The sequence below is a fragment of the Panicum virgatum genome, chromosome 1N (assembly GCF_016808335.1).
Source record: "Panicum virgatum strain AP13 chromosome 1N, P.virgatum_v5, whole genome shotgun sequence".
Lineage (NCBI taxonomy): Eukaryota > Viridiplantae > Streptophyta > Magnoliopsida > Poales > Poaceae > Panicum > Panicum virgatum.
Window position 1 is genome coordinate 46,009,802 of NC_053145.1, and position 14,500 is coordinate 46,024,301.

Sequence of the window (14,500 nt, forward strand, 5' to 3'; positions counted from 1 at the left end):
CGGTCACTTTTCATCCACTAAACGTCTTGTGATCAGTAAAATACAAAAGCCCTATTTTATACCTTTGCCTTGAGCCCGAGCTTTGCATATCATCTCCAAACTTCACACGTTCACAACCAAATCCCTTTCATCCGTGGATCAACCTATGCTCATTATCTCGAATGAAATTGTTAATCCACAAAACGTTGTCATTAATTACCAAAACTCGAATTAGGGGCCTAGATGCTTTCAAGGGTATTTCGTAAAATTTCCTGAGAGACCGGACAGAGTTTTCCTTCTTGGAAAAAAGATCGAAAACAGCATGATCTTGACCGTCCCTCTGAGCAATCCAACAGTCAAGAAAAGTAGGCGACGTGTCCCTATGTGATGCTCTGGTTTGGTGCTTGAACAGTATTTAGAGGTAAAATTTAGGGATGGTAATGTTACCCGAAACCCGAAATTTAATGGATTTTTACTCCATTAAGGTATGAGTTTGGTTTAACTTTAGACCCGTGAATTTATTGATGGGCATAAAATCCTACCCATTGGTTTTATGGGTACGGGTTTGTTACTACATACCTGAACCTGTAAATCCGTGGATTTTTTAAAACCGATCCAACCTAGCACAATTGTTATTTTATCTTATAAATTTATAATAAACCTAACATCCCTTCTCCTTCCCTTCTTATTTTAGTGAACCCTGAATATTACGGTGGCGGGTAGGATGTTTTTCTTTATAGTTATATTGTTTCTATCCTTGTATGCTATAATTTTGATGCTTACCATGCTATAAATTTGTTGATTATGATAAAAACTAGCATTAAAGTGTAGGTCCATGGGTTAACCCGATAGGCACGGGGTTTGGACAAAATTTTAAACCGATCATGGTATGGTTTTTAATGGATCTAGATATTTTCCGTGGATTTGGATTTTGGATGGCAAGATCTGATGGATTTGTACCTATTACCATCCCTAATAAAATTCAAGAAAAGCTCCCTTTCGCCCAACGAGAAAGTACAAAAAGAATTAAGAAAATTTTTATACAAATACAAACAGAGGAAAACATTACATGAATCTCAAGGCACAGGTTTTGGCATGATCCAACGGCCTTCAGCGCCGCAGTTTCCCCTTATCCGATATCCGGAGATTCCAGTGACCGCCGTCGCGGAATCCTCTCACCACGTGAAAATTTCACGAGCACACATGATAGTGGAAATCTATACTATATCTATACTATAAGGAACTAAAACAATTGAAATTAGCATATACCTAGAAAATTCACACCCACCTCTCACGGTGTCCTCACCTATGGGGAAGGTGGACAATGAAAATGTGTTGACGAGAGAAAAAACACTCTTTCTGAAATGTTTCCCATGTTTTGACATTTTTTTTTCACCATGGGTAAACCTACCCGCCCGCCGTACCCACCCCCTAAATTACGGATACACCCAGCGTAATCAATCCGCCTAATCACGGATGGCCCGATGTTAGACCCCCGCCGCCTCCACGCCGCGCACCGGCGCCGCCTCCGCGACGCGCACCGGTCGCCGCAGTCGGCCCTCCTCGCCGCGGACCGGCCGCCGCCTCCGCGCCACGCACCGGCCCTGCCGTCGTGGGGGCTTCCTCGGTCGGCTCCCTCCTCTCCGCGACTTCCCCGCCGTCGCGTCGTCGCCCTCTGCCCCGCCTGGTGGCTCGCTCTGCGTTGGAGGCTAGGGCCCCGCTAGGACAGCGTCACTGGAGGTCGCGCCGCCGCTTGTTGTCCCCGGCGATCCGCTAGGGCACTGCGGTTCGGCGTCTTCCGCCACGACGACTGGATCGGCCTCCCCTTGGGATCCAAGGTCTTCAGCGCCTACAGCGGCGGAGGCAGGGATGGAGGGGGCAGGGGGGGGGGGGGGCTGGCGACCGGATCCCGTGGCGCCGATGGTGTCGACGCTGGCCAAGTACAAGCTGGTGTTCCTGAGCGACCAGGCCGTGGGCAAGGCGGCCATCATCACCCGATTCATGTACTACAAGTTCGATGACACCTACCAGGTTCGTTCGTTCATCTCCATTGCTCCGTGTGTTTTGATTGAGGCCGCCGGTCAGAGAAATCTGATGATCCGTCGTGCTGCTTGCTGCTGCTTGCTAACCCTTGCGCGATGCAGGCGACGATCGGTATCGACTTCCTCTCCAAGATGATGTGCCTCGAGGATCGCACCATCCGCCTCCAGCTCTGGTACATATCCAAAATGTTTCCTTCCGCTGTCAACCCCTCAACTGAACCCGCTGCTCCGTAGATCGTCTGGCTGCCCATGGAGTTCGTGCGTGCTTAAGTAATTGCCTTTTCCCCCAATATAAACGGAAATCAATTGCACAAATTGATTATTACAACAGGCAGGCTTGATAGAGTTTGTAAATGTGAAAATGTGCAGGGACACAGCTGGGCAGGAGAGGTTCCGCAGCCTGATCCCGAGCTACATCAGAGACTCCTCCGTGGCCGTCATCGTTTACGATGTGACTGGTAAGTTGACCATCTCCAAAACGATTTCCCACCAGTGCACTATAATGTAGTTTTGCTTTCAACGCTAGATGGGACATGAAGAATTCGCTCCTTGTGTGTCGAGAAATTTTCTTTCAGATCAGTTAGACGTGCTGATTTCAGATTTCTTTCTTTTTTTTGAAAGAAACAGATTTTCTTTCAGAAAAATACTACTAAGTTTTGAATTATTTGTTTCATGAAAGGTTATTTTTCTTAAAAAAACGAGTCAGGTGAAAACGTCTGTATAGACATAACTTCAACTTGTGCAATGCCGGGCTCATGTCATCCTTCTTTGCAGACAGGCAATCCTTTTTGAATACGTCAAAGTGGATTGAGGAAGTGAATACACAAAGAGGCGCCCATGTGCTCATCTTCCATTCTTCCTTGTCGGAAATAAAACTGACCTTGTCGACAAGAGGTTTGTATCTGTGAATCCTGTCATCAAGATAATATCAGTTCACTATTCCATTTCCATAGACAACGTCCCACGATATAAACTCAAAATGGAAATATCCATTTTGTGCTTTGGTCTTTTGTATGGAGTCCACAGATAGCCTTCTCAATTATATTCACTGGATGTAACCAGGAAAGTGTCCACTGACGAAGGAGAAGCCAAAGCACATGAGCATGGCGCCATGTTCATAGAAACCAGTGCAAAAGCTGGGTTCAACATCAAGGTTCCCACTCCTGAATACTACTTTTTTTCCCTTAACTTTTACAAGCAGAAGTCCCGCATTGCTTATCGTTGACTGCTCACGAAACACTTGGTTGGCTCCTGTAGCCTTTGTTCCGCAAGATTGCTGGATACCTTCCTGGAATAGACGCCCTCTCGTCAGCAAAGCAGGAAGACATGGTGGACATAAACCTCAGGCCTTCCACCGGGTCGCCAGCTTCAGGCGCAGCTTCGCAGGCGGAGCAAAAATCAGGTGGTTGCTCCTGTTGAGACTCGCAGAGTTTTATGTTGGGGTGCGAATTGGACCCTTAGGTGCACCTCCAACCCTTTTTAGTTCAAAGTTTTATACTAATTTTTTAAAATGAGATCTGATTTTGAAGAAGTAGTACAAAATTTTGAACTAAAGAGGGTTGGAGGTGCAAAGAACGCTACTTTCAATCATCAATGCTATAAGTAGGCTCTCTAGCAAAGCACTTCGGTCATGTTTCTCCTCTGTGTTTTGTAGTGGTTTTCTTTGGAATGTTATGTAAAATGCCTCCAGTCAATTACTGCAGATTTTTGGTGCTTCATTGAAGTGAGGGGCTCACATTCTTTGGAACATTAGCGTATGCAGTACATAAGTGATGACAGGTAATAAATATCTCAGTCTGGTTTGTATAGATATTGCTTTATTTTTGTTTGGAATTCTAAATATGATATGATATCTCTGTCTGGTTTGTGTAGATATTGCTGTATTTCTGAATAATGATCGGTTCGATGTAAATTATTGTAGATAAATCCTCTTGCGAGACATCTGACAACAAGCTTGTTGTTGCTGACGCAAAGTTGAACTTTGATGATAATGCTGCATTTGTACAGAAATAAATATATGCACAGCGAGATACAACACAAGAAGACCCCAGGGAGGTATAGAATTGCTTGTCATTCCCATCCTTCATTGTTTTTGTCCTCTTCTGTCGAGTTCTCTTAAAAGGCGTCTGTTCACTTCTTTCTTCCTTTAAACCTTTTTTCTGAGGACTGGTGAATGGAGCAGGATTGGCCATGGCTACCATGGATATTGTCAAGTTGCATGGTGATACAGATGCCAATTTCGTTGATGTTGGTGGAAGTGCATCACAGGGTCAGGTATAAAGGGTTACCATGTTAATGTTTGATCTTTTTTATTCTTAGTAGATTGCAACGGGAACTCATCGAGATCCATCTTAAAACATGGTGTATTTTTTTTGCATTGTAGTTTGCTTTGCCGCATCAATTTCAACACCGCATGTCTTGATAAATTTTCTATGCAGGTTGTGGAAGCATTTAAGATCCTGCCTGGCACCCCGACCTAAGCGTGGAATGTGGTGTCTAAAGCAACAGCGGCAGATTCTGGTGCGGTCATGAAGTTTGATTTCCACCAGGATGAGATGCTGACTGCATCCTATTTATGCACAAATTGGATAGCTGCTCGGACAACAACCTTGGCTGTGCATATTAGTGTGCTCTTTCATGTGCAAAGTGTTCAATCTATTGCCTCTTTGGCTGTGCATATTAGTGTGCTCTTTCATGTGCAATATTCACTTGCTCTTGTTTGCAGGATTGGTTCAACCATGGTAGAGATGCCACTTCCATCCTCAAGGTCATGGCCGACTCTTGCGCAATGAGGAAACATTTTTTTTTCCAAAAAGAAGCTCATCCTTCCATTCCAAAGGAAATAGAAGAATTAATCTGCCGATCAATAACAGTAGGAGAATTAAAATTGTGTTGCCTCATATTTTGTTCCCCTGAGGTAAGTGACGTGGATCGAGTGATGCAAATGGTGGACTTGATGACTTTTGTGGGCATATCCAAATTGGTTTTAGGTTTTGGGGAAGAAATTTCTGCTAACTGTAGTCTGCAGCTTGGGTAACCAAGTTTGTAACTGCAAAATTCAAGTTCAGTAACCAAATTTGACTTACTGGATTGCTTACTAAAGAATTTTACTTTAAGGTGAGGAAGAGATACACATTCTAAAATTTATCAGAAGATTCTCAGTGTTCTACAGCTTGCTTTTTCCATCTTCTTTTATCACTAGCAGAAGCTTTTGTGTAGGCCAAACTATTGTTCAGCTTGCAAGGTACCTGGCCGACTGAATTCCGCCATTATTTGGTTTGGTTTGGTTGTGTACCATCGTAGAAATTTTGAAAAGTACTTTCCATTTTCTATCTTCAGAAACTCAACTTTTCAGATTTCCAGTGATTGCATCCCTTGATTCTGTTGCAATGTTTTGTTGAAGATCTGTGGTCCTAAGAAATTAGGTTGTTCAGAGCTTCTGATTTATCACTGTAAGTTATTTATGATTTAACTGCCTTCTTGCAGGGTCTGAGAAGACTTTATGCAGTCTTTTATCCTGCAGTTCTTGGATCAACTGTATTATTTCCTTTATTTGAACAATTGTGGCATGGTGTGGCGTGTTTAATGTGTTCTTTCCCTAATTAAACTCAGGTAAAGATCTAAGTTGCTGGTTACCAAATTGGAATGCTTAATTTTTAGGAATTTGGATGCTTCTTACAATATATGTTCATTAGTATTTCAATTGACGTCAATTGCACTTTTTTAAACAGTTATAACAAAGCTAAACAAATATTACTTAGAGGAAGGATGACCAGCTTTATCCGGTCCAACATCTCATCTCAGCTACAGAATGCCATATGGCTGGTGAAGACGACTGCAACTACAAACACCTAAACATCAGACTTCAGGATATTCTGAGTTTTCTGGTAATATACGCTTTCATTTCCACAATCTTCTTGCAATAATTCCAATTTTCACTTAATTATTGTACTTTTCATAAATGACACATTATTAACTGGTGAATTCTCATTGTTATGTTCAGGTGGATGTTCCAATCAAGTACTTAAACTTCTTCCTTCAAGATGATGACGAGCTTGAGCACATAAAGAAGGTAATTTAGATTACGATTCATAAAAATAATTTGGATGGTGCCTTCCCTGTTTTTGTTCTATACTAAGTTGCTCTACACCAGGAGTACAAGGAAGGAAGGATGTTGACTGATGAAGTGAAGCAACGACTCATCGCAGTTCTATCTGAGCTGGTTGCTAGGCATCAAAGAGCTAGAGCTCAAGTGACCGATGAGGACCGCATCAAAGAGCTAGAGCTCAAGTGACCGAAGTTTGTTGCCCTATTATAGTTATTTCTTTAGTGAGGACCGCATCAAGAATTAGCTAGCAACCAGACACTGCCCTTCGCTGTGGGTTCAATGCTATTGTAATTAATCTTGTCCATCCTTTATTTTTCTCTGGTCATGCTGCATATTTGCATCACAAACTCTTGAGTTTTACTTTTTATTCCCATAGGTTCCAAAATCAGGAATCTGACTACCATTGTTTCTCAGATCCTATTATGAACCAAACTGTCATACTGTACTTGCATTTCCTCATCCCAAATTAGGAACCAAGTTGAACAAGGTTTCTCTTCCATCGATCACTAAAGTACATGGCAGTTTTGGCTTGTTTGATTTGAATATTATAGATTTATTCATGATATTAACAATTATGGTATGATTGATGATTTATATATATTGTTGGTTTATTAGTTAAAAATTATCTTTTTTACTAGGTTCTTTTTTAAAACATATCATTGCCACATGCCAACTTTTACTATAAATATAAAATTATTGTTTTCTGGATTTTTAAAACATGTGCGGTCCGCACATGGGCATCTACTAGTATAAAAAACACCCCCCGAAATTCACTACCCACAGTACCCACCCACACCCCGCAAAAAATCCCCAAACAGATTGCTAGTAGATCACTCCCTTTCTCTCTCCTCCCCGTCTCTCTTTCTCTCTCTAGACTTCTCCCAATCAATCCGCACCACTCGAGCCACCCACCACCATGTCCGGCCTCCTCCGGTGGAGGCGCCTCGCCGGCGCCGCCACGCGCGCCGCGTCCACCCTCACCGCGGCAGAGTGCTCCCCGGCCGCCGCTGCGGTTGGTGGCGCCGTCGCGCCTCTTCCGCCGCCGCCGCACAGGCTCCTCCAGGAGCGGCGCAAGTGGGAGTCCTCCTCCTCGGGGGGCAGCTCGTCGTCGTCCTCGACCGACGAGCCCGAGCCGCGCCGCATCCGCGCCGAGGCCCACTGCCCGCGCTGCTCCAAGCACATGGACATCCTCTTCTCCCACCGGGGCCCGCCGGCCGCGGGGGCCGGCGGCGGGTACCAGGCGCTCAACCTCTGCCCCAACTGCCGCAGCGCCTACTTCTTCCGCCCGCACGACCTTGCGCCGCTCCAGGGCACCTTCGTCGAGATCGGACGCGTCCGGGCCGACCTCTTCGACCACCCAGCCGCGAGGGCCAGAGACCCCTCCTTCTGGGAGGCTATCCGGGCGAGGTCCTCGTCGCGCGACGACGGGGACGGTGGGGGCGTGGCCGTGCACGTGCCGCCCGGCCCGCCGTTCCACCCCAACCTTAACGTCGTCCGCGTCGCTGGTGGAGGCGGCGGAGGGGGAGGTGGCGGGGGCGCTGGTGGTGAGGAGGGAGCAGGGAAGGAGGGGTGGGGTGGGTCCAATTTGGGGAAGGATCTGCCCACGCCCAAGGAGATTTGTAAGGGGCTCGACAAGTACGTGATTGGGCAGGATAGAGCCAAGAAGGTGAAACAGTCGTTTCATTTAATTTTGGCGTTTATTTTTGTCCGAGCATTTTGGTTATACTCTTCATAGTTAGAATTGGCAATTGGAGTAGTCAGGGACCACTTATTTTGCATAAGCTGACCAAAAAGCAGCATCAAGATGCACTTCTTAACTTGAAGGACTTTTACAGACTACATGGAATTCGATTGTTGATTTTCCTCTAGAGCCTTGTTAGCAGTATAATTTAAATTATTATTCTTATTACTGTATCGTGAGAGTTTTGGGGTATTGCTCCTGGTAGGAAACAAAGTGAAGTTATTGCCTACGTATCACCGATACGGCAAAGAGGCCGCCGTACCCGTATCCGATACGGCGGGATACGGGGATACGCCGCGATACGCCGCGATTGCACAGCCGCCGCTGGAAGGACCCCCTCTGCATGCACACGAAGCCGCGATTGCACAGCCGCCGCTGGAAGGACCCCCTCTGCATGCCGTCAGGACTTCGAAGCTTGTGACACCGCTGCTAGAAAGGTCTTGCAGCCTAGGTTCCAAAGCTAAATCACAATTGCAACGCTAGCTATGATCCATGATAGTCTTGCCGTATCATTGGCATTGCTCTAAATGATAGGACATCTTTGAAATGCTTCATAATTATGCTGCAGATGTTGATGATGATAGGATTTCTTCTTTTATGGGTAGGTTCCTTGTATATCTTTCTAAAAAATGCTAAATAATTATTTTTTAAATATATATATTTGCCGTATCGGCGTATCCTTATTTTTTGAGAGAAGCCGTATCGCCGTACCCGTACCGGTATCGCCGTATCGCGTATCGGTGACACATAGGTTATTGCTAGCATGAATGAGGTGGCCTAAGAGTAAAACTCGATACTTCTGAAAGGCTGTCTGTTATGCTTAGTATCAATACTAAGCAAGGTCACTTGTTATCATGTTTGTCTTGTGCAACAATAACTCAGAGCTAGGGGCCTGTGTTTTACTATTTAACTGCTGCCTGATGAACTTCAATGTTATAGATAAAATACATTGCTATGCATACTTTTATTTCAGAAACTTGTTCATCAAAATGAGTGTGTTTTCGCATGTATGTTGCCCCTCAATATGAATTCTGCTTTAAGTTGTGATTTTATACTATTTAACATGTTAGTGGAATGCAAGAGGAAAAGGAAATAGATGAAATTTTTTGTTGAAATGGTAAATTGTTCTTTAGGAATTGCAATACAGTCTTTGGTATAAATTGCAATACAGTATTGGAAATGCACTTTGCCCACTGCTGTTTTTCTGTGTTGGCCCTTAAGCTTGTCCAACAACTTTGATATGCTTGCGTGAGATCCGTTTTAGCACCATGAAACAATATAAAGAATCATATACCCTATCAGAACTGTCAATTGATCTAATCTTCTGTGGAGGATATTTTCTAGAGTTTAGTTCCTTCTCACTTTTGAATTATGATATATTAATCATGAATATTGAAAGTTCCACATAGATATTCATATTTACTTATTCCAATTCTCACAATAATCTTGATTGCTTTGCCTCGGTTTTGGGTACTCGACAGAACACTTTTCTGATTATGTCTTGGTCTGATGTAGCCTTTTAAACCTGCAGGTGTTATCTGTCGCAGTTTACAACCACTATAAACGGATATACCATCAATCTTTACAAAAGGGGTGAGTTTTCTTAACCACACCACTTCTTTTCTATAACATAACGAAGGTTATATTTATTCCCACAACCATAGAAACTGGAATTTGCACATATCTCTCAGTGACTAATTATGTGGTATATAAGCTAAAAAAAATTAGGTCTGGGGCAGATTCGGGTAGTTTTGATGGGGAAGCTGATGATGACGACAATGTGGAACTAGAGAAAAGCAATGTACTGTTAATGGGACCTACTGGGTCAGGTAAGGCATTTGCAACCATTTGGAGTTGTCATAGATCTATGTCAGCTTTCTTCTCCAATGTTGGATCAACTAAAATACTGTAAAAAGAAAGGGCATTCAGCAGCAATTTGTTTTGATGGTTCGTTTCTTTGACAGGTAAAACTTTACTTGCAAAGACATTAGCTCGCTTTGTGAATGTACCATTTGTAATTGCCGATGCGACAACATTGACCCAGGCAAGTATTGACTACCTTTTGTGCTCCAGAGAGAAATGTTTAATTTTTAAGCACAGAACAAACATCATGTAGACAATATTACAGGCATCCATCAACAATATCGTGTAAACTGTGATAGCAAGAACAAGAAGTGCCTATTTATGAGTTCTGCATAAATCTATGTACTGATAATACAGAATCTTTCACATTATAGTATTATACTTAGGCTGGAGTATCCATACATAATCTTAATTTCTTAATTAGTAAACTGTAGGTGAGCTAAAATGGTTAAGTGTATGTAGGCTCAGATATCCAATAGCTCTTACTGAGCCATGTAACTAAATAATAAAAAAATGATCATGTCTTACTTTTTGCTACTGTGTCCATAGTCTTCGCCAGTTACTTTTTCCCATCCTATCCTCTTGGTTTCAGCACTAAGGATTAAATTTTCCTACTTGTTGCAGGCAGGGTATGTAGGAGAAGATGTAGAATCAATACTATACAAGTTACTCACGGTATGCTTTTTGACTGTACATGCAGCAAAACATTGAACTGTGAATTGTATTGATATCATGCCTTCTGGAGTGAACTTTGGTTATTTATTATTTGATATAAACTAGGTGGCAGATTTTAATGTGCAAGCAGCACAGCAAGGAATGGTGTACATTGACGAAGTTGATAAGATTACAAAGAAGGTATGGCATATCTATCTTTGATTCCTTGGCATGGATTCCCCTCTCGGTGGGGATATTAATTATTAATTAGTTTGTGATCTAACATGCAGGCTGAGAGCCTTAACATTAGTAGAGACGTGTCGGGTGAAGGTGTTCAGCAGGCATTGCTGAAAATGCTGGAAGGCACGGTAAGGCATATGTATTATCCTCCCAGTAATCCTTTTAGCTCTCTTGATAGCTGGCATACTGAGTTGCAATTTGGGTTAAAATTTTACATCTCTTCATGCGATTTGAGTAAATTCTTATATCTAGGCTTTTGAGTACAGATTATTGAGTATATGTGGATTATTTCCTTGGTCAAATGGTATCTGCATCTGTATTTCAATTTGTAGTGGAGGTTGAGTTGTTACCTACTACCTAGTACTGGTTTGGACTTTTGCTATCCTTTACTGTATGTTTTATGTAGCAAAAATTGATCTGGAGCTTCTCTTCTGATATCGTCTTTGGGGTTTATGACGTGTATGATTTATACCAGATATTCTGTAATTATACATTGGTTGTCTAGATTATCCATTTGAAAGGAACTCAGATCACTTGGTTGCAATTCAATGGAACGATCTTTGTGAGTCATTTTCCTTTTTTTGCCATGAAGGGGTGCAATTGATAATCATAACTGTCCTTAAGGCCTCATCCTTGAGATGACAGGATCAAATCCTGGACAATCGATGAATGCCCACCTATAATGTCGTTTGTGACCCAAATTGTGACTTTTAGCCATAAGATATGGATAATCCTACCCTTGATCTATCTACCAGCTAGTCTTTGTGGGACGTTTTAATATTTTTGCCAAACAAAAGTTTATAATTTCTTTGTTCTTTCTATTTAGATATATTAATTATTTCCCTTTTGAAATTGACATGCTTAGATAGTCAACGTTCCTGAGAAAGGAGCAAGGAAGCATCCTCGTGGTGATAATATACAGGTAAAGATAGCAAGCTGATTTACGATCTACCCTTTTACCCCACAAGACAACCATGTTTTACACCTACCTTATCCTCTATGGTAGTCCAAACTCCAAAGTGATAATGTGTTTGTTTATGGTCACACTTCTGTGTTTCATAGTTGAAGTCTATTGTCTTAATATGTGTTATTTCAAACTCCATTGAGACTAACTAGAATATAGTTGCTTCAATTGATCTGGGACCTTGCTTTAATGCTGTAAATGACTAAATTTTGAAAGCTGCCAAGTGCCAACTGGTGTTTGTACCTTACTTGTCAGGGGTAACTGTGCTTGCATGGTCCAATTTCATTGGATATTTTCTTAGATTTTATGCTTCTCTATGCATATGGTCAACATAGACTTCTATATGAAACAGAAATAATAGTGGTGAAGACCATTTTTTGTTGTAAAAGTGTAATAGATTGGATATGTTTAATATACAAATTGCTTAATTTGGAGACATGCCAAACTGTTTATTTGTGCCACAAGTGTGGTCTAACCGTCTAAGGGGAAAAAATACCACTTCCAAGTAACTCTTTGATGCTGCTTTTTAGTCATGTGTCGCTTAACAATGCAACAATGGTTAACTACAGTATATATGGTCTTCATGTCCATACAGATAGATACGAAGGACATTCTTTTTATATGCGGTGGTGCTTTTGTGGACTTGGAGAAAACTATATCTGAGAGGTACTAGCATTTCCTCTTTGTAATATGCTGTCCGGTGTTTCCTCTAGTCTTCATCTAAGGTGTTTCTCCTCTTATGTTTTACCCTAAATAACATAGACGACAGGATTCCTCTATTGGCTTTGGGGCACCAGTCCGTGCAAACATGAGGGCTGGTGGTGTTTCAAGTGCTCAAGTGACATCATCCTTGTTAGAGTCGGTGAGTACAACTCTTCTATTGGGCTTAGACGACTTTCTGTCCTAGAAGTGTTCCAATGCATCTCCATTTTTCAGGTTGAAAGTGGCGACCTAATAGCATATGGACTTATCCCGGAATTTATTGGACGTTTTCCTATCCTTGTTAGCTTAGCTGCTTTAAATGAGGACCAGCTTGTTCAGGTATCCCTTATATCCTCTGTAGTTTTTTTTCTTAGATTCATGTTCTGAAGTAGTTGTGTTCCCTTATCTGGAGAAGTGCATGTATATGTGGATCTTTCAATGATTATTTGAGCACTCTCTCATGAAGCACCAATCTAACTTTATCCTTCCAGGTTCTCACGGAGCCAAAGAATGCTTTGGGTAAACAATTCAAGAAATTGTTTAGCATGAATAATGTGAGTACATTTGCGATGAAAATATTCACAAAGTAATACCTTCGTTGTCTCAGCTTGTCTCAACATTGGATTTCAGGTTAAGCTTCATTTTACAGATGGGGCTCTTAGAATAATCGCCAAAAAGGCAATGTCCAAAAATACGGGTGCTCGGGGGTTAAGAACTATCCTTGAGAATATTCTCATGGATTCCATGTATGAGGTTTGTAGCATGATGCTTCATTGCTTTTGGCCTCTCCTTCTATTGATCCTACCCATAACTCTATGGAACTAGCATCTGTGTCGCTTTTTCAAAGGATTTGCTGCTTTCATACAGATTCCAGATGCAAAATCTGGGGAGAAGCGAATCGATGCAGTGGTTGTGGATGAGGATGCAGTAGGATCAGTGGATCAACCTGGCTGTGGAGCCAAGATCCTTTACGGTGATGGTGCCTTGGATCAATATCTCTCCCAGATCAAAGTAAGGATCACTAATTCTTTGAATTTGACTTCACTATTTGATGTTGCCGGATCACAATCTCCATATCTATACCATTAGCTGCCAGTATAATAGTCACCTGAAAATTTTGACAGGCGTCAGGAGATGGAGCAGGAAACGAAGTGGACGGAGAAGTTGAGCTTTCACCATCGCGAGCCATAGGGATGTGATAGTTCTGACAGCTCTAGTGTAACCTGTAAAATATAATCCCAATTGTATTGATGTAAGTATTAGCCTTGTAAATGGAACAGAATGTGCAGCGCCCATTGTTCCCTCGAGCCCCCTGGCACGCGCTGCCTGGCCGCTCTCACACCTTGCACAAATTGCAGCAGGATTTGGAAGAGTATGGCCGAGCAGGTTCAGTATCTATGTCGTACAGAGACTGTCATAATGTCATTGTGCTTATGAGTTGTGATAGCTGCTGGATGTTAAACTTGGAACAATGCAATGCAAGTGATAAGAGGGCGTGGAGGCGCAATGGCATTGCCCAACTATGTCTTTTTAACTAAGCTGCACACCGTTTTTCTATCGTTGCTTTGTAGGGGAGGATTTTGGTTACGATTTGTATCAGAGGTCCCTGAAGTTTTTTTTTTGGTGACCTTGGCACTTTTGGATGTAATCAACTTTTAAAGAAATACCTGGAATGTTGCATCTGCACATTCTCAAGGAAACGCGACCGGCAACACTCATCGGGATCGATCCCGTATGACTGTATCACATGGTACACGGCACACTTACTAATACAGTTATAATGTGCTATGGACGTTGTCTGAGAACGGCGGTGGGTGTCGTCTGAATCCATTTTTAACTATATGATAAGGATAGTAAAGATGAGAAATAACTATACGAATGGCCTTGTGTACTGAATTCTGTTATTCTGCACACAGCCAAGAAGAATGGACATTGTTTGTAGCATGTACTGTACCGAAAGATCGTGTCGGCTGTCTGATCAAATGTAACAGGTTCCCTTGTCTACATGGCGATGTAAGCTGTGTCTCTTGTCCTTGGGATCACCGGACTCCCAGAATTGTGTCGGTACAAGAAAAAAAAACTCCCAGAATCGCATTTCATAGCAAATTTGAGCAACATTAGGCCTTTCGCTGACTAGTGTACAGTATCACTATAAGCACACCAACTAGCAACATCTTCAACTCAAGAATTACCAGATCAGATCATAT

The 14,500-nt window shown here is 42.4% G+C and overlaps 1 protein-coding gene and 1 pseudogene across 2 annotated transcripts; both read left to right on the plus strand.

Annotated features, from left to right (window-relative positions):
• The first annotated feature begins 1,436 nt into the window (after positions 1-1,436).
• LOC120656117 lies at positions 1,437-6,666 on the plus strand (annotated as a pseudogene). Its single transcript, XR_005667817.1, has 13 exons — positions 1,437-2,010; positions 2,124-2,194; positions 2,391-2,479; positions 2,796-2,915; positions 3,084-3,174; positions 3,279-3,423; positions 3,943-4,076; positions 4,204-4,295; positions 4,460-4,938; positions 5,508-5,633; positions 5,753-5,908; positions 6,025-6,093; positions 6,175-6,666. The product of XR_005667817.1 is annotated as a ras-related protein RABH1b-like (transcript).
• Positions 6,667-6,906: 240 nt separating this feature from the next.
• On the plus strand, positions 6,907-13,831 carry LOC120656115 (CLP protease regulatory subunit CLPX1, mitochondrial-like). The gene is made up of 15 exons (XM_039934136.1): positions 6,907-7,795; positions 9,402-9,463; positions 9,599-9,699; positions 9,835-9,914; positions 10,358-10,408; positions 10,514-10,588; positions 10,678-10,755; positions 11,493-11,549; positions 12,187-12,257; positions 12,354-12,453; positions 12,528-12,632; positions 12,785-12,847; positions 12,924-13,046; positions 13,161-13,304; positions 13,418-13,831. The coding sequence occupies exons 1-15, from the start codon at positions 7,046-7,048 to the stop codon at positions 13,490-13,492; spliced, it is 1,935 nt and encodes a 644-aa protein (XP_039790070.1). The 5' UTR covers positions 6,907-7,045; the 3' UTR covers positions 13,493-13,831.
• Positions 13,832-14,500: the final 669 nt, after the last annotated feature.